General features: G+C 49.3%; 1 protein-coding gene across 1 annotated transcript in view; it reads left to right on the forward strand.

The window, feature by feature from the left end:
* The window catches only part of LOC119437212 (bone morphogenetic protein 4), a 273,407-nt gene that overhangs the window by 111,215 nt on the left and 143,103 nt on the right, over positions 1 to 19,089 (forward strand). The window contains exon 2 of the mRNA XM_037704261.2: positions 12,771 to 12,845. Within this exon, the coding sequence (XP_037560189.1) occupies positions 12,771 to 12,845 (75 nt within the window). The remainder of the gene's footprint in view (positions 1 to 12,770; positions 12,846 to 19,089) is intronic.

Consider the following 19,089-nt stretch of genomic DNA (forward strand, 5'->3'; position numbering starts at 1 on the left):
TAATAATATAATAATAATAATAATAATAATAATAATAATAATAATAATAATAATAATAATAATAATAATAATAATAATAATAATAATAAATAAATAAATAAATAAATAAATGTCTGGTTGCGGCGTATAGGCCAACTGTGAAGCGAAAGAGGCTGACGATCAATCGCCTCCGAAGTCGCTGTAAATCTCGAATGCGTTTCACTGCATCAGTCTCAGCGGCATATTTTATCGGGAGAATTCGAGACGCCTCGGGCGACTCCTATTTTTCTCGATAGACTGCAGCCTTCATTAAATGTTTGCGAAAGATATCTCGAAGAACAGTCGGTGGTCTTCGACCGTGCCTGCAGATCTAAGATTTCTGCGTCTTCGGTATACGACCGTGTGTTGTTGGTTGAAGGGGCAAGAAGAAAAGATAAGATGAAAGTTGTACAACTTCGGTGATGTACGCACAGTACGTTGGTATCGCTATGAGTTTTTTTTTTTAATCGCGCCACGCTCGTAGGCGTCGTCTCGTTCCAGCGCTTGGCACGTGCATCGGCGTCAGCGTGCAATGACGCAAAACCGCGCTGCCGCGCGCGTCTAACTACGCGTTTCGCTCGATATTGCTCGTTCTCCCGGTGGGCGGCGACGCAGACGCGGTGTTTATAATACACTACAGACGAAGCAGAGCAGCCAACCGGGCCTTGTTCAGATCTCTCTCGTATCGCCTTGTATCTCGTCCGCCTCATTTCGCCCCCCCCCCCCCCTCTCCCGCAGCCGAAAAACTCGTTGCACCGCCGATGCTGCTCCCCCTACCCCCCCCTTCCCCCCCCCCCCTTTTTTTTTAGAGGAGCGGGGGGCAAGGTAGAGGCACGGTGGCGTAGGAGGAGGGCTTGCGCTGGCGCACTAATCGCGTTAGCGAGATAAACCCCGCCGCCGGCTCCGGTTGCGGTGGCGGCCGAACACGTGGTTATGTAAACAAAGCCGCGGCGCAGCGCGGAGGAACAGCGCGCGAGACAATGGCGGCCTCCCGCGCTGTGGTACGTCGTCTGCGCTAGTCTATATTTTTTTTCTTTGTTATCATTGATTTCGGCTCTCTTTTGCGTGCGCGCTATAAACTGCTTTCGTTTTCATTTGCCTTATTCGATTCGAGGCTGGTGACATGGCGGAATACTATGCGGTGTCCGAAAGCCCCGCTTTTACGCCCGAACGTGTAGACAGAGTAACTGCTCTGCCTCTTTTTTTTTTCGTTACTATTTTTTCTTTTCTTTCTCATGTGTATTGATATATGCTTCCTCGATAGAGCGACGTGTCGGCGCCTTTCTTATACGTTACGTTTTTTGGTTGTTGACTGCCACTACACACGTGCTGTGTCAGTAGGCGAAAAAAAAGTTAAAAAGTTTTTACGAAGTCATGTTTTGTACTGGGACCACAGCGAAGAGTTCGAAACACGGTTTGCTCGATCGGTCGCTCCATTCGCCCCCTTCGTTTCGTTGCGCGGTGGCGTGTGATCGTGCCATGATCCATTGCTTTGTTTAATGTAGTGCGTAAGGAGCCGAGGGCCATATGTAACATATTGCTGCCAGATCAGTTAAGAGCTCGAACCGCGGTTTACTCCGTCTCTCCGTTCGTTCTGGATGCGCAGCGTCGTGCGTCGCCGTCGTCGCTCTGACGTCATTTTAGTGCCGTTGTCTTCGTCGTGGCGACCGTTGCCGTGTTTGTCGTCGTGCTATCACCGCTGCGTACATTTGTGGGGAGATCGTAAATTATTAAAAAAAATACATAAAAAGATTAAACAAAATTGAGGACGTCGAGGTGTGACGGGGGAGCTGTTGCTGCTGTTGCTGCGAATGAGTTTAAGAGCAGCAGGAAAGGCCGGTTAAGATTCTTTCTCTTCTGAGGTTGCTGATAGAAAATTAAGATTTCTTTTCTTGCATTTTACTTCATACTATACTACTGGGAATTACTCTTGAATACGGTGCGCAAAGAAAACAATAATAATTATGTAATTGGGGACAGGACCCAACTGAAGTCTCTCATTCTTAGCCCACCATGACGGCGAAGATTGTGCCATTGGTCAAGGGCTACGCGGTGGGCGCTGCATTTGTGTGCGGAAGTACGCGCCTGACAGGCGGCAGGAAAAAAAAAACAGAGATGAAACACAAGCAGGCAGGTTAAGCGGGACAGCGTCGGGGTGTCAGGCTAGTGTTGCACAGGAGGGAGGGGAAACGATAGTCAGTGCGAACAGCACACTGGTCAGCCGCGGCAGCGCAGCCCCGGTGTGTACAACCTTAAAAAAAAAAGCTCACGTGCGATCTATTAGCTTGTTGCACAAGTCTTCTGTGGCTGCGGTTCACACCAAGAACTTCAGCATGGAAAACGAACAAGAGTGCTTGTCCGCCCTTCTTGAGGTGCGCTGCAAATGTCACGCAACAACGCAATGCCATTGCCAATGTCTTCAGCAAAGGTGCGATTGCGCGAGAGATGCTTACCAGGGATATGCGCAAGAATTTTAGGGCACGGCACTTTAGCAGAGGGCGCACGTTTCTACGGAGAAAATTCTGCCTTTCTTCTTGTTATCTTTATTTATTTCAGACAACATATCAACTTGAGGACAGTTTCAGGGTTTGTGCGTACCCAACGCGGAAAGCAGAATTTGCGTAAGCAATTTCGACGCGCTTGAGGACGGATCAGACTGAAGAATCTTGATTGAGGTCCGCTAGTGCTTTCATCACGGCGTTACTACCTTCTTCTTTCGTCCTTACGCTCACTTCTTACCACCTGATTCAAGGTGGTAAGACATTCGACATGTAGCAAGGACGCCCTTTCTCCATCTTGCTTGCCTGCCAACAACTAGGCCGCATACGAATTTTAGCCGTCTCCTGACTATACACGGAGCATCGCTACCATCGAATTACGTCCCTGCAGCATGGCCTTCGTTCATATTCACCTCGAATATGCCTCACCATTCCAGGCGTAAAGAAGGAGGCACAAATGCCGTCAGCAGCATTGAAGCAGGCGGCATTATTGCTACTATATGAGGTCCACAGTGACCGCTTACATGTTTACACAGATGGGTCGGTGATGCACTCCAGTTCAGCAGATGCAGTATTTGTCCCAGCAAAATCTACAGTAATAAAATTCCCGACATTGCACTTGACATCGACGATGGCTGTGGAACTTACAGCTCTGTGTGCAGCAATGAAATTTATCCACCAGGAACCACCCCAGAAATGGTCTATCTTCTGCGATTCCAAGGCCGCCCTCCAGAGTTGGCTCTATGCACTACACCGTGGAACTTACAGCTCTGTGTGCAGCAATGAAATTTATCCACCAGGAACCACCCCAGAAATGGTCTATCTTCTGCGATTCCAAGGCCGCCCTCCAGAGTTGGCTCTATGCACTACGCCGTGGACCCCACGAACGACTTGTCGCGGACACACGCGAAATTTACCATCAGTCAGTTGACAACGGACATAACATCGTCTTTCAATGACTGCCAAGTCACTGTGGTATCTTTGGAAACGAGCAAGCGGACGCAGCCGCTCGATCTTCACATACCAGTACCGATTGCGTCGCTATCCCTATGTCCAGAACAGACGCAGCAGGAAAGCTCCGTGTGCTTGCTCGCGAGCTTACGTTAGCCCACTGGAATTCAACGGACTTTAAGAACCAGCGCCTCTGTTCTCTGGATCCTAATCTGAAGCTCCGCCTTCCACATGGCTTACCACGACGGGAGGTAACTCTCATTTGTCGCCTAAGACTTGCAGTAGCTTTCACCAACGTGTACTCCTACCTGATGGGAATGGCCACAAGTCCAGATTGTGAAACTTGCGGGTGCAAAGAGACGATGGCACATCTTCTGTGTGATTGTCGTCGTTTTAGTGTACAAAGGAAAGTCCTCAGAACCATGCTCGACAAGATAGACAGCCGTCCCCTTACGGAACCCAGAATTCTTGGTCCCTGGTCCCAGCCGACGTCGGAACGAACTGCTTTAAAAGCGCTAGTACGCTTTTTAAAAGAAACAGGAATTTGTGAAAAACTATGGAATTGTGCGGACTGATGTGTTTTTTTTTTGTTTTTCTTCTTTTTAATCTTCTCTTGTTTTCTAATCTTTTCTGCCCTTACCCCATCCCCCTGTGGAGAGCAGCCAACCGGACACTTAACCAGGTTAACCTCTCTGCCTTTCACCCCTTATTTTCCTTCCTTCCTTCCCGATTCAAGTAACGACTACTCGAGTCGCGCGAAGGACCAGTTGGTTTGGCTGCACAATTCTAGAACCTAAAAAGTAATCTAGTTGAATCGAGCCCCAAGGAGAGTGCGTCATATGCACGCCTATCTATCTATCTATCTATCTATCTATCTATCTATCTATCTATCTATCTATCTATCTATCTATCTATCTATCTATCTATCTATCTATCTATCTATCTATCTATCTATCTATCTATCTATCTATCTATCTATCTATCTATCTATCTATCTATCTATCTATCTATCTATCTATCTATCTATCTATCTATCTATCTATCTATCTATCTATCTATCTATCTATCTATCTATCTATCTGTGTGTCTGTATGTCTGGTGGTCAATTGATTGTCTCGCACAGGTTTTAACTTACGGAGGTTTGACGCAACGACGGCATCGACGTATACATTCGGATAACCTCAGGAAGCCATCTTGCCGTGTAAGGTTATATATATATATATATATATATATATATATATATATATCCTGATACGGCAACATGGCAACACACACACACACACACACACACATATATATATATATATATATATATATATATATATATATATTGCCCTTCGCACCTCCAGCCGGCTCGCTGTTTCAGGTCCACGCACCATAAGGAAACGCGTAGGTTGGCGGAGAAAGAAAAGTGCTCAGTTGGAAGCGATCTCGCCGCGAGCAGCTTTCTGCAGAATGGTGAGGTGTATTTGTGCCCGGAGGAGTGTTTGGAGAAAAGTGCAGATCCGGAGCTTCTGCCCGGGGAGCGCGCGCTTTTGTCGCCCAGAACACGATGGCGGTGGGTGACAGGCTTCCTCCATTTGGGGATTTGCGCCTCCAAGGAGATCACGCCCAATGTACCGTGTCTTTCTTTTCTTGTTTCTGCTGTATTTCTCTTCGCTTGTGTCGTATTTTTTTTTTCAATTTGCAACCCAAAAGACACTATCTAAGATAGATAAGGCCCAGACGCATGTTCCTAAGCACACGATACAAGAACGCGCATGGGAGGAAAGAATCGGTACCAGGGCGGCGGGAGGGCAATATTTTTATTCATCCTTTCGCATCTTATCCGCGTCACGTAGTTCGCGCGCCAACTCGGGGCAACTCTGCTTGCAGCGAGTATAGGCCAGAGAACAAAGAAGGTCCCCTCCCACATCCTTCCTCCAGCTGCGACTCCGTATACAGGTTTCGTTTCTTTTTTTTTTTATGCTACAAAGCAAACGCGTACAAACGTCGGGGTTCGAATCGAGGGGGCGGTATTTATTTATTGGCGGCAGTTTGGCACTCGCGAATCGCTCGCGAAGCGAAATCCTTTTCGCGCGCGTGCGCTTCGCGTTTTTGCCGTTGACGCTGGCGTTTTCGCCGGCCGACGAGGGTCGGTCAACCGATGGGACAGAACGCGGTAATAATAAGGCGCCTTCTGAGACGCTATGTGTTACGATGGTCGCTGGGATTTCGAATGGACGCTTGGTCCTGGTGAGCATCAGAAAGGCAGCGAACTCGCTGTGTTTGCGCGTGTTGCCAAAATTGCACTCTCCTTTACTTTTAGGATTCGTGGGCGGCTCTTGGCGATTCCACAGAAAAAAAAAAAGAAAGTGGAAAAATGTTTCTGGTGGCTGAATGCAATATACGTATCTTGGGAGAAATAAATGATCCGGTGATATTGCCGCCCAATCCCAACCAATATCGCGCGCGATATTATTGCTAACACTATAGCACAAGCTACGCTCAAAGAGATTGAAGAGTCAAACTTTTTGGCATGAATCGCTCGCCCGAACGCACACTTTTATCCCTCGGAATATCTTGAAATTGTACCACGAAACGGAGCCATCGTATTTGCTTGTTTCCCTCATTCATTTTCCCGTGCGACCTTTGTTTGGACATGTATGAGAAAAATTCGCTGGCGTCGCGAATACTAAAAGCCACCAAACGTAAGGGCGACACCGAACTGATAGTAATAGCGCGTGAGGAAACTGTTCACATTTTTCATCCCCGCATCCTACTTTTACATCTACAGTGAGACAACCGTTATATATCAGTATTTTTGCTTCTTTCTGTTTTTTTTTTTCATTTGTCGTTTAATCCTTTTCCATGTAGTCGGCAAAATCTTGCATGTCTATGTGCGCCTTGGACCTTTCCTTTCTTTTTTTGTGATTTCTTTCGCCTCTCGGTTGTCTTTTAAATTCCTCCGTCGATTTCCCCGCCCGCCCTTGCGCATTTCTCCACCACGGCGCCTTCTTACAACTTTTTCCTGCAGTCTCGTGCAAAAAGAAATTGTGCTGTTCCCGCGCAGTTCTTTCCGAAACATCAAGCTGCAAAACGTTGATACTTTCAGTTTCTTTCGTTGTTTTTCAGCCCTCTTCCATGTCCCTGCTGCTTTCTTTTGGTACTTTTACTTTTCAAACTGCTGAATCGGTTGGATTGGGGCTCCTCACTCGCACGGCTTCGCGAAATAAGTTCGTACAGCCGGAGCGACTGAACCCAACTTTCGCTTACACAGTAACAGTTTTCCTTTCTCTCTCTCACGCGCGCGTGTGTGTATGTGTGTGTGGTTTGAATCACGAATTAAACTTGCGAAAAGAGGAAAGAAGGACCAAGAAATCGTCGGCTGTAGTATGGGTCAACGCTCCGAGGATATGAAATATATCGACGAAGGAGGCCGATTGCTTTACTTCAGCTGGGACATCAGAAACAATCGAAGGAAGTTCAATCCCAACACCGTACAGCAAACACGTGCGTCAAGTGCAAGCTACAACTTTCCTTCATTTCGCTCACCGCCACCAACAATGGCATGTGGGACGACGCGAAATTTATTTCTCCTCGTGTCTCATTCAAGTTACGCTTACGCCTCAGCGTTCAAACTCACAAACATTTTTGTTTATCCGCGCTGTTCATCATTGGCCAGCCACCCTAGTAAAGAACATGTCCGCTACTGCGATTGGTTAGTGACCTGTCCCTACGAACAGCTCCAGCGTAGCGATGTGCTTTTGGATACGCGCTCGTAACCTCTGACCTTGATCTCTTCGTTGGGACCCATCGGCAGTCACGCCCTATCACGCACCGATGCATTTACGGCGCTGGTGTGTCCGCACAGGAGCAAGAATAGCGTTCTTTAAATGACAAAGCGCGCACTGGTGGCGCTTAGCAATATAAAGTTCTCTAATTGCTGCGTGGGGCTGTGCTTCACTGTTTGCTTAGCGTTGCACTGGATTCACGGATCGGAGAAAAGCGCAATGCTACGTTTTCGTAAATAGGTATCTCTTCTTCCCGACCATCATCAGTGCTGCTCTTCGCGCTACACTTTGTTTCGTCAATCGGGAACCACCTCGACAATGGTTTATCTTCAGTGACTCAAAAGCAGCCCTACAATCTGTGCTATCAGCTCTGCGTCGCGGGCCATACGAACAGCTCGTATTTGATATTAGACACTTACTCCATACATCACATGAGAAAGGACACCACGTGACATTTCAGTGGCTTCCAAGTCACTGCGGCGTCATATAGGGAACGAAGACGCCGATAATGCCGCTCGGGCAGCTCTTGACGACACACAGGAAGAGGCCATGCCACTCTCACGGTCCGATGCAGCCAGCAGACTTCGAGTGCTTGCACAAGAGATCACGCTCTCTCTATGGTGCACACCAAGCGGCCAGACCAACCAGAGCAATCGTCAATACCACCTGCCCTCTTTGATGCATCTCTGTATGCCAACTGGACTCCGCCGAAGAGAGGCCACTATGGTTTATCGCTTATGGCTAGGGGTGGCATTCACTAAATCTTATTCATTTCTCATTGGAATGGCCGACAACGCTTTTCGCAATGCCTGTCTTTGCGACGAGACGCTAGAACACATTCTATGCGACTGTACTGAATATAATGTTCCGAGACAGTCCCTGGCGTCCGTTCTAGCGCACCTTGACAATAGACCGCTGTCAATTGAAACGATTCTCACGTGTCGTCGACAGAAGACATCGCAGCTGAAGGCGACGAAGGGACTACTTAGGTTTTTAAAAGAAACGGGCTTGGACAAGCGGCTGTGACAGTGATGTCACGTACCACGCAAGAGTGACGGACTGTGACTGACGATGTGTGTGCTGTGCTGTGTGCTCTCTCTCTCTCCTTCCCATCTTTCATTCCCCCTCATCTCGCTTCCATGTGTAGGGTAGCAAACCGATTGTGCTGAACTGGTTAACCTCCCTGCCTTTCCTTCTCCACTCTTTCCTTCCTTCCGACCGTCATCATCACTATCGCCACAAATTTTCGTCCCTGGTTCGTTCGCGGATTATTGCACGCCTTAGAGCACGTACATTCGCGTTGGGCTCGCAGCCTTTCCAAACAATAAAAATGAATATCAAATAAATTATTTCTATTAGGCGCGTGCTCGAACGTTGTTGTGGTAGAAACAAAGGTGGTCTCAGTCATAGAACAGCAAATACTTGGAGCCCGAGGTGAAAAGCTCGAATCTGTCGCGCGTCACTTAAAGCGCACCGCGCAGGAACATCGTCTTCAGCGCGCGCGTGCCTTGAAGCAGACTACGCTGGCTCCGCACTCGCCTATAAAGCTCGAAGATCGCGACGGGCGCAGTGAATGTGCTATATTCTTTTGGGGACTGTTTTAGTGCGCCTCTCTGCTCTGCTCGTGCAGAGAAGACAGTCTCGAGAAGCGGCACACCACCCCATTTTCCCGAGAACGCACACAAAGCAGCGCGTGCTCTTTCCGGGTCAACTTCTGTGAGTACCGTAAAACAACAAGAAATGAAAAAAAAGGGCACAAAGGAATAGCGATGGGTTTCGTCGCAGCCTTCCATCGAAGCATGATGAATGCTGGAGACGACACTTGGCCTCGGTCGATGCGTAGGCATGCCGCGCCACCGCATACTGCACGCCTCGCTCTCGCGTGCCGCCGTGGAGCTCCCACTCAGCGTGATGAGCCACTGGTGGCGGGGATGGGCTGAAAACACGGCCTTTGTATGCGGCTCGTTCCGTGCAAACAGCCTTTGTGGAAGGCGCAGTGTTCGACTTCGCTAGGAGATGCTAGCAGCCAGTGCACTAGGGGGGTCTGAACGGAGGGGGGGGGGGGGGTAGTAGACGCAGCGCTTTTAACGGGGATGGAGCATGTATAACTGCAAAGGTCTCGTCGCGCGTTGCGCAGTCACGACATGCAAAAAGGAAAACGGCTCGTCCTGGCTCAAGTTCCTTTCGGGCAATGGTGCATGGGGGGAGGGCTCCAACAACTCGACGCATATACGCTCGCATCGAGCGTGACTCAGGAGGATGGCCGTCGAATATACGCTTGTTGGCGATAGTATATCGGTAGGAATCAATGAATGTCCATTTCAACGAATCGCAGCTCAGGTGCCGCTGTATTGTTATGGTCCAAGAACAAGATCGCAAAATATAGACAAGGAGAAGTGTGCACTTCCGCTTTGCCTCTCTTACGTCATGAGCCGCTGGAAGCCATCGCAGTGTTGCCACTCGAAGCCATGCTTTAACAGCGATAGAGGGAATATGCGCCGTCGCTGACGTCAGCTTTCTTCCCAGGTGACTGCCATTGGGCAAGTGTATTGCGCACCCAGTGTCGGTGCGCACGGGCTATGGTCTCACGGCACTCAGGTACCGAGGCACCAAGTGTGCCGGCTGACGATGGTCTTAACTTGCCTAGTAGGTTATGCCGGCGGACTGTCTTCGATGCTTCCTGAAAAGGACGCTGAAGCACTTTCCCACATTCTCTCTCTTTTCATCCCTATAACCTCTTCCCTCAGTGCAGGGTAGCAAACCGGACGTGCGTCTGGTTAACCTCCCTGCCTTTCCTCTCTTCTATTTCTCTCACTCTCTCTCTCTCTTTGTTTTGTTCGCTTGTTTGTGTGGTATTAACGAACGCAGCCGCAGACTTGCGGATGGTTCTTACAAATGACTCTTTGGCTATTTGCGTCCAGAAGCTACGAAAGAGTACAAAACATCAAGCGCAAGGAATGAGGAGAAAGAACGACCGACTTAGGGCCCCTTAGGCGCGGTTCAAGTTATGTTTCTCTTGCTAGATGGTGTACGTCTAAATGTGTGCGGTGCAAGTTCAGCAAGCGCCCCCGATTCTCTCTTATGTTTATATTTTTTTCCTCACTTTGTAAGAGGCACGCAGTTCACTGAAAGAAAGCGGAGACAGTGAGGCGCGATTCCCCGCAACTCGGAGCGCCAGGCTATATAGGAGGTTGCCACGGCGCTGCGCCTGATACAGTACTTTCCGTGGTCCCAGTCCCTCCGCGCCGCCAGTTCAACTGACCCACCTTGTCATTGCGTTGCGAAGTTTGTAGCAATAAATGAGATTATTTCCCGCCTGTTTCGTATTTCTGCTTAGCGTCGGCGCCCCCAGCGGCCAAACTTTTAAGTCCCTCTATACCGCCGACTTCTTGACTTTGACGCAACTTGCAACAAGGTTTCTTTTTTTTTCTTTAAATATTAGCTTCGTCATTTGTGCAGGACGCTGATGCTTGTTTTTTTAATATTTCAATGTCGCTGTGTGCTGCCTGGTGTGGCCCACCGGCGACGGAAGGAAGGAAGCGCACTTCCTTGCAGAGACTTGGAGTGAGGCAGATAGCGCCGCAGAGGGACTGAAGCAGCAGGGTTTGGGGACTGGAAAGAGGCTGGAGTGCTTCGTGGCGTGTGCTTTGGACTCGAGGACAGAGAGAGAAAGGGGGGAGGGGGGGGGGGGCATCCCCGCGTTTCTTGCACTTGAACTGGTGCCTTAGTTCTGTGCAGCTTTGCTGGTACACGTAGTGTATTTCGCCACGTATATATATATATAGTCGCACCGGTGTAATCTCACTCCTTCACTTGATCGCTTACCCCTCCCCCCCCCCCCCCCCCCACACACACACGTAGGCATGCACACATACAGACGCACGCACGTGGTGGTGCTGATGATAATGATGATACCAGAAACGGTGTCACAACGTCCTAGGACCATCAACATCACGATTTCTTTATTGTTCAGCAGCGGTTTCTCTGCCACGAATATTTCCGCTTTTGATGATGATCATCGATCGCTGCTTTAGAGGGAATAATCTCATGTGTTTCTGCGATTATGTCCATATTTTCAAAAAAAAAAAAAAAAACTAAGTCGACAACAATGGCACGGAGAACACTTTGTTCGCTCTTGAGTACATACGTTCCGAAGGGCTTATTATTCCCAATCGAGGTGCCGTCACGCACATATCCGTGCGCACATCGCTTCGAGATCTATAGAAACGAGCTGCACGCAAACAGTCTCTAGGTGAGTGCATCCTGGGGCAATGAGTCGGGAAGAACCGGTGACGTGGTGAGGAAGTGGGGCTGGAAGAGGCAACCATGCAGGAGGCAGGCTGTCAAAGAGCGGCCAGACGTATATATAAAGTGCGCTCGCTCGAGAATCGCGTTCGCCACGCAAGGTCTCCAGGGGACCGGACCGAGCGACGGCCGCATGCCTCTGCAGCTCTCTCCGCTCGTATACGCTGCTCTCTCAACTTGCGAAGCGAACAGCTCGTGGCTCACGCCCCTGTCGGAGGGTTCGGGCGCGCTAAACAGACGAGAGCGCGGCCGCTGCCAGATGCGGCAAGCGCTGTACGCGGGCTGAGGCAATTGCGAGACCCTCCGCATCAGGTCGACAAAGTACCACGCTGGCCACTTTTGATGCGTGCTGTCGATAGCACAGCGTGCTTGTGTGTACTGTGAACGCGAAAGTCTGGTGAGGCTGGCCCGGGTCGTGGCCCAGGTCGCGGCCGCAAATTTAATTTAGACCGGTATTTTCGATTGGCATTCGGACTCGGGTTCTTTTTTTTTTTCTTTTTTTGAGCGATTTGAATTCGGCACTGTGGGCGCCCTTTTGGAGGTGCTTGCACCATCGACCGGACGTCTCTCTCTCTTTCTTTTTTCTTCTTTATTGTGGGGTGTGTCGTGCAGGGACGCGGCGCGACGTGTCTCGGTTAAAGGTCTGGAAAGCACGGGGGGAGAAAAAAAGGCGCGTGTTTTGGCATACTTCTGCGTGTCTTGTGACGTCGGTCATTACTAAGTGCTGTGTGTTGTCTACTTGTTCCTTCCAATTTCGTGCACAATCCATGCATGCAGGCACGTTCAGTTCCAGGCGTGCTTGTAGCACATTTCGCGTATAGCGTATGTCTATACGCTAGAGCGCATATCTATAGCAAAAAATAAAGAAAAATAAATAAGAGGTAAGAACTAATGCTGCCGAACTCAATCGGTTCAGCTGCTTTGCTCAAGCTTGCTACCTATGTTCCTCGCTTACTTTGTTGTTGTTTAAGGTCTTCGCGCTCTCATTCCAGTGGTACAGGAATACAAAAAAACAAACTTGTAAAAAAAACAAAGCGAGCGCGCTAGGGAAAAAAAAAAAAAAAAAACGTTATGCTAGACGATGTGCAAGTGTCAGTTTCCACGTTGTGTTTAGTGTCGGTGGTGACAGCTTGTGACACTGAGAAGAATGCGCGCGATAGTTTCTTGATTGTTGTCGTGGAGCCCCGTGCTTGACTTCCGTCGCGCCTTCTTTTGTTTGTCGCAGTGCGACGGCACAACAAGCGTGGTAAGAAGAAGAGCAAGGACAAGAAGGCCACGAGGGGAAGCGGGGCCGCCAAAGGTGAGTGTTCCACTGTGAACGAGTGGAGGTGACAATTATTTGTTACTGCATATCACATCTGATAGTGCATATCAGCCAATCAATTAAAATACAGTATGAATAATTCGTTTGCAGTGTCGCCGTCGTTAAGCTAAATACAACCTCCGCAGACTTACCGCGGACACGCAATTCAGTAAACATTCTTTGAAATACTTTGCGACAGCACTGCTGTGTACGGCGGCGTGATAACTGTAGCGAGGAACTCGTTTAGAGGCTCATTAAACGGCGTAAACAGCTAAGGCGATCACTGTCGCTACCTCGCTATAAGCCCATGTCAAAAAAATAAATAAATAAAAAAGAACAAATAAGTACACTTCATATTTATTTTCATTCCAGCCAATTTACACGAAGTTCTGCGTTGCTCATCTAAATCTAAACGATGGCGGCCAATTTGAGCCGAATCTGTATACTGCTGCCATAAAAAAGCTTTTTTTTTTTCGTTGACGAGCTTGGCTAACGTTAGCTAGGACACACTGTAGATAAGCGTACATAAACTGCGAAAGAAAACTTATGAAGGCATTCCGCCCTTGATTTCGGTTTCTGGGAGCCAGAGCTTTACCGTGCCATCACAATCGTTCGACACTTGAAAGTGCGAAATAGGCATCTTGTCGGGGTCAACGCGCTATAGGCTTCAGCCAAGCGAAAGGCTGGCTTGTTGAGCTCTGCGATCTGGAGCCATCGTCCTCAAGTGTTCGCTGAACTCGCATGCCCGTTGCAGGCGGTGATCATTGCAATGTGCGCCTATTTCAGTCATGCTGCTTACGTTTGACCGTTTTTGATATACCAAATCCACGACGCGAGATATTGTGTTATCGAATTAGGTTGGTCTTTTCGTATGCAGCGAATTGCGTATCCGCACTGTGCGTACACTTGGATAAGTAATGATTGCGTAGACACTAATTTAGGAAGAGGCAAGATAGGAAGACGCCGATGGGTTCGTTAGAAGTTTTGAATGAGCACTGAATCAGCTAGCGCTCGACAATGGACTAATGAACAGAACGAAATGCACAAGTTAGTTTAATCGCACAGTTATCTTCTTTAATGATTTATTGTGCTGACTCCTTCACCGGTCGGCAAAGAGCCGTTGCCTTGCAGTGATAGAAAGTCCTTCGTGAAGCTCCCTCTTTAAGCCCGGTTCCGAAGCGTAAATATATAACGGAAATGGGCGACAGAACGTTTTTAGAAATCTCCAAATGAGGGCTCCACCGTGGGCTGACAATCTGTACTTTATTCGCACGCACAAGGTAAGATCAACGAATGCTTTCCGCGCGCTATCGGCCCGGACCTTGGTTCTTCAAGGGCGCCGTCGTTTGCTCACTGTGAATCCTCGCTTAGATTTGTATCTATATGGCATTGCCGTACATGATTGCGGGTTCAAGCTTGAATGCTATTTGTGTCACGTGTGGTTCAAATTATACGTTGGCCGTCTACTTGAAGATGAAAAAAGAAAGAAAGGAAGAAAGAAAGAAAGAAAGAAAGAAAGAAAGAAAGAAAGAAAGAAAGGAAGAAAAATAGGAAGGTCACGTGGGTGATTTCGATGAAACTGACAGAGAAACCAGCTCTGTAAGCTCGGTATTTTGTTGGTCCTCACCTGGGACGACAAAACATCGCGTACTCGGTCGCGTGTCCGCGAGAGCAGCTCAGGCTTCACTCTACCCCTCTCATTACACCTTTGTCAAAGTGCTCGAATCTCAATTGAGCGATGGCGAACCGTGACGTTTCAGACAGCATGCGCCTATCGGTCGCGTGTCCGCGAGAGCAGCTCAGGCTTCACTCTACCCCTCTCATTACACCTTTGTCAAAGTGCTCGAATCTCAATTGAGCGATGGCGAACCGTGACGTTTCAGACAGCATGCGCCTATAAGTTCAGAAGACGCGTTACTGCCTGCAGCTCATAACAGCCCGCAGACGCAAGGGGCTTTCCCTGTGCTGTGAAGCCGAGTTAGCGCAGCTCGTGCTAATTACTTGTTGGAGCAAGGCGGTGACAGTCTTTAGCGCACATACAAGTGTTTTTCGCCACCATGGCACTCTATGCTTCACGCAAGCGCCGGACCAAGAGCCACAACCGCCAAGAACTGTCTTCCCTAATTCTTGGGTTCGTGGGCCACACATGGGCCTTTTATTTACTGCAGAAAGGATAAGAGCACGGGAAGGATAAGAGCACGTGCTCTTATCGTTCCCGTGTTCCCACTCTCTCCCCCCCCCCCCAACCTTATACAAGGGTGGAAAACCTCATACAAGGGTGGATGAGATTTCCCTGAGGAGGATATGGTCTGGTTTAGCCCTTATCCCTGCTGTAATCTGCATGTGGAAGCGCTTCATCAAGGATGACGCCACCTGCCCTTGTACGACCCTGGCACAAGTCGCTACTACGTATCCCATGTTATGGATTTGCTCAGGCACACGACGCAGGCAAGAGCCCTTACTCAGACGGTCTAGACTCCGCAATGATTGGTATGCTGACTTTAGCAAGGAGAGTCAAGATGCCTTCATGCACGATGCGAGGTTACATTCGTGCTTTATTTACTGTGCCTTAAGGCTGCTGCTCTCGAAAAAAAAAATAAAAGAGCATTCGTGACACTCTAGCCTCGTTCGGAAGTTTCCTAGTGACGTCGATTTGTTCGGCGGGTGTGGACACGTCACCAACTTCTCGGTGTAGCCGGACTGCTCAGGGGGTTCTGTCTGCACAAGTGGTAGTGTGGAGGCATCCTGTCAGTTCGTTCCGCCTGAAATTGCCGATTTCCCTTGGTAGCGTTATAGTGTTACGCAACATATTCACGCCACTTTGAACATTGTGATACGTTTAGCCCTCAGGCACTTCAAAATAAGACGTTCGGGCGGGGCAATAACCATGATCATGTCTATTCGCTGCTAGATCTACTTCTAGCTAACACCATCTTCTTACTCAGCTCACTAACCTACATGTCACGTGTCGTTCTATGGGTGTGTACAAGAAATGAAAAGCGAAACCTAATGAGATATCTCATAGACACACAAAAAACAAGAAAATGTGTAAGTTGAGTTGCGCTACGGACTCGCTCGTAGATATGTTCTTCGGGTGTGAAATTATTGTAGCAGCTCTTAAGTGCGGGATGAGAGGGAAAACGCGAGAAACTTGGAGCTGAGAGCATCCCATAAAGTATTCGCTGATGAAAACGTATGGATTACTCAATATTAGGCGAATGGCAAGAATTACGTTGATGAGAAGAACGTTATCTGATGCTTTCGACAAAATTTCTAACCTCTGTAGTTGTGGTTTTTTATATTTTTGGGCTTTGATGCGTGACCAGGGCATTCCGAGCTTCGCAGGATTTTCTGTGCCCTGAAAGCTGGATACGAGCGTTAAATAACGTTCGGTATTGGCATGTTAGCTTACGAAGCACTACGGCGATGTGAATGCAGACGAGCGCCCTCATATGTGGCCCGTTCTGCAGCGCTGCCGACCTGCAGCCTTTTATTCGTTTGTTCAACAAAATAATTATTCTCGGAGAATTTTGACGCCTGGTGTCAAAAGATGACGCATAAAAGAAAAGTCGGTAGAGGACCCTTGCTACAGCTGCGATGTGACGCGCGCCGTCGCCAAGACCTCAGCGGCTTGATTGAAGAGTGTACATTTTCTCGACCGACTACGTGAAAATATTGTTAGATTATAGGGTGTGCACGGTATCAATGTAGAACCATGCACCAGACCCCTTACAGCAACCGCAACACCAGCCCTGACCCAATGGACATCGCAGTTCGCAGGTCAAACCGCCGACTACTAGGCCTGCTGCACAAGTTAGAACGAGTGCCTATCGTGACAGCGGCAATATTTCGTCGGACGACCGACACGCGCTTACGAAAGCTTCGGATGAACTGATTGCGTGGCAAAAAATACGGAAGCCAAAATTATGTCCTATAAAAATGCCAAGATTGCGAAGCGAGAATTCTTAAAGTGGCACCGATGCCCTTCGGTTCGGAATCACTGTTTCCGGCGATCATCATCCCGAGCGTAGACGTCACCGCCATCGGCAGCAACGCCGAGGGATCGCGCGCACGCAGGCGCGGGCGCGCTTGAGGGCGCACGTGCACGGCTGACCCCGGAGCCTCCCTCTTCGTCGTCGGCCGCCCCTCGTCGTGCCCAGGTCTTGAGGGTGGCCGCCGCCTCGAAAAAGAACTCGAGCAGCAGCAGCGGCGGCGGCGGCTCTGTAATTGAAGACGCCGCCCTCGCGAAACGGGCCCAGCCCTTCTCTTCTTGTGCGCGTCTTCGCGAGGCCTGCCGTTCCATATACCGGCGGTCTGTCGGAGACGCAGGGAGGGGGTGGGGGAGGGTCGCAGGGGCAGCAACAGACGCGCCAGCCGTTCACTGCCAGAGGTGGGGCGCGCCGACTATCCACGTGTATAAACGCGCCGTATACTGCGCCTACGTACCTTTCTTTGCTTTCTTTTGTCGTGCTCAGCAGCTACAGGCAGTCGAGCTTCTTGCGGACGAACTATCTCGTCCGTCCACCGTCGGTAGAGTAGAAGTAAGTGGCTCTGACACTCGGTTATAGTGTGCTACCAAAAATAACGAAAGAAAAAAAGAGAGACAACACTCTGCGCGTAGCAGTGAGAAGTAGTGAGAAGGGTCTCTCACCACCAGTGGAAAACGTTTTTTCCCAATCCCAACCCGGATCTCACTGCTTCCCCTCCTCACTTGGCGCGGCGCGCCTCGTCCACGGGTTTCGCCTCTGTGCCCAGCGCCAGATTAGATGCTCCGGCGGCTACTTACTTTCGGCGCTCGTTCATGGCCTGCCCTCCTTGCGAGATGTTCGCACGTAACCTTATCGCCTGGTCGTTGTTCCGAGGCCGGTGCGGCGTCATCAAGTCGCCTCGCCCCGCTCTTGGAATAGCATTCTCTTCATTTCACTCTTCATTTCCATAATGTCCGGTTCGCTCGCCATGGGATCATCGTCTGGCGCTCATCTCTAGTATCATTGTGCCTTCGCGCCTCTGGGGGCTCGAAATCTTTGCCTTCGTAGCGCTGCCGTTCTATGCGCTGGCTGGCTTCCTTCCCCACGCGTGTCCGTCCTCGGTGCACTCATTTTTTTGCCATACGCGCGACAATTACTTTCTGCACGAATGCTTCTTTCGCTCTCTCCGTTGTTTGCGACGTTGCCGTCACGCCTGCTTCCCTATGGAAGGCGCAATAAAGAAGACTCTCAAGCTCCTAATGTTCAGCTGCCTGAAGAGACGATGCTCTCAGTGGCATCCGGTTTCCATTCCCTGAATGCTTGTCTACCGCCACTGTTTGATTCACGTGGGATTTGGGACTTTTCGTTTGTTCACAGCTTTGGTCAAAGTGTAGCACGCATGCCGTGACACACACACACACACACGCACGCACGCACACACACACACACACACACACACAAACAGCACGCACACATGCACAGAGAGAGAGAGAGAGATACGCATGCGCCCAAGTACATACACGCACACAGTCAGCGTGCTCGCATGAATGCAACGAGTTCTCATGACCTGTTCCACCTCAACCGCCCCCCCCCCCCCCCCCCCTTCTCGTTCGAATCATTTCCACGCAGCATTGTCTTGAGCGACAACTCGCACTGCTGCTTTGCTTGTGTCAACAAGCAAACAACAACCTCGCCGAGACCATGATCTCTACTTCGAGCTGCGATTTTCGTTCATCGACCTATGCAGCGCTTATACGTAGTTGCTATGCTGGCCGATGTGCACCCCTCAAGTGACATGAGCACTATGTGGCGGCAGCCCCTTGAACATTATAGAGGATGAACTGATGGTTTGTCCAGCGGAGGAAGCCTTGCATTCGAACACCAACGCAGTCGGAATCACCTTTTGCAGCTCTCTTTTGAAGAGTGGCGATTAATTCGTTTAAGTTTAAACTGCTCATTTATATTCAACTTCTTCCTTCATTTTTCCGTTGCCACCCTCACCTCCTTCCTTAAACATTCTTTATTTATTTATACTTTTGGCCAAGTGAAGGGGCGGTAGATAGAAATTAAAGACAGCTTTTTGTTTTTCTATCTTCAAGAGCCCCAACGCAACTGATGGGTCATTTCAGCACTTCCGATGTCTCTAAAACATTTAGTTAATCAGTCTATCATCTTGCACCCGTTGGCCAGTACAAGGTTTGCTCATTCTTCTGGTAATATTTATTGAGTCGTGTCACATAGGGCGCATACCTGGCAGCTTAGTCATAGCACAA

This window comes from Dermacentor silvarum, chromosome 1 (genome assembly GCF_013339745.2).
Source record: "Dermacentor silvarum isolate Dsil-2018 chromosome 1, BIME_Dsil_1.4, whole genome shotgun sequence".
Taxonomy (NCBI): domain Eukaryota; kingdom Metazoa; phylum Arthropoda; class Arachnida; order Ixodida; family Ixodidae; genus Dermacentor; species Dermacentor silvarum.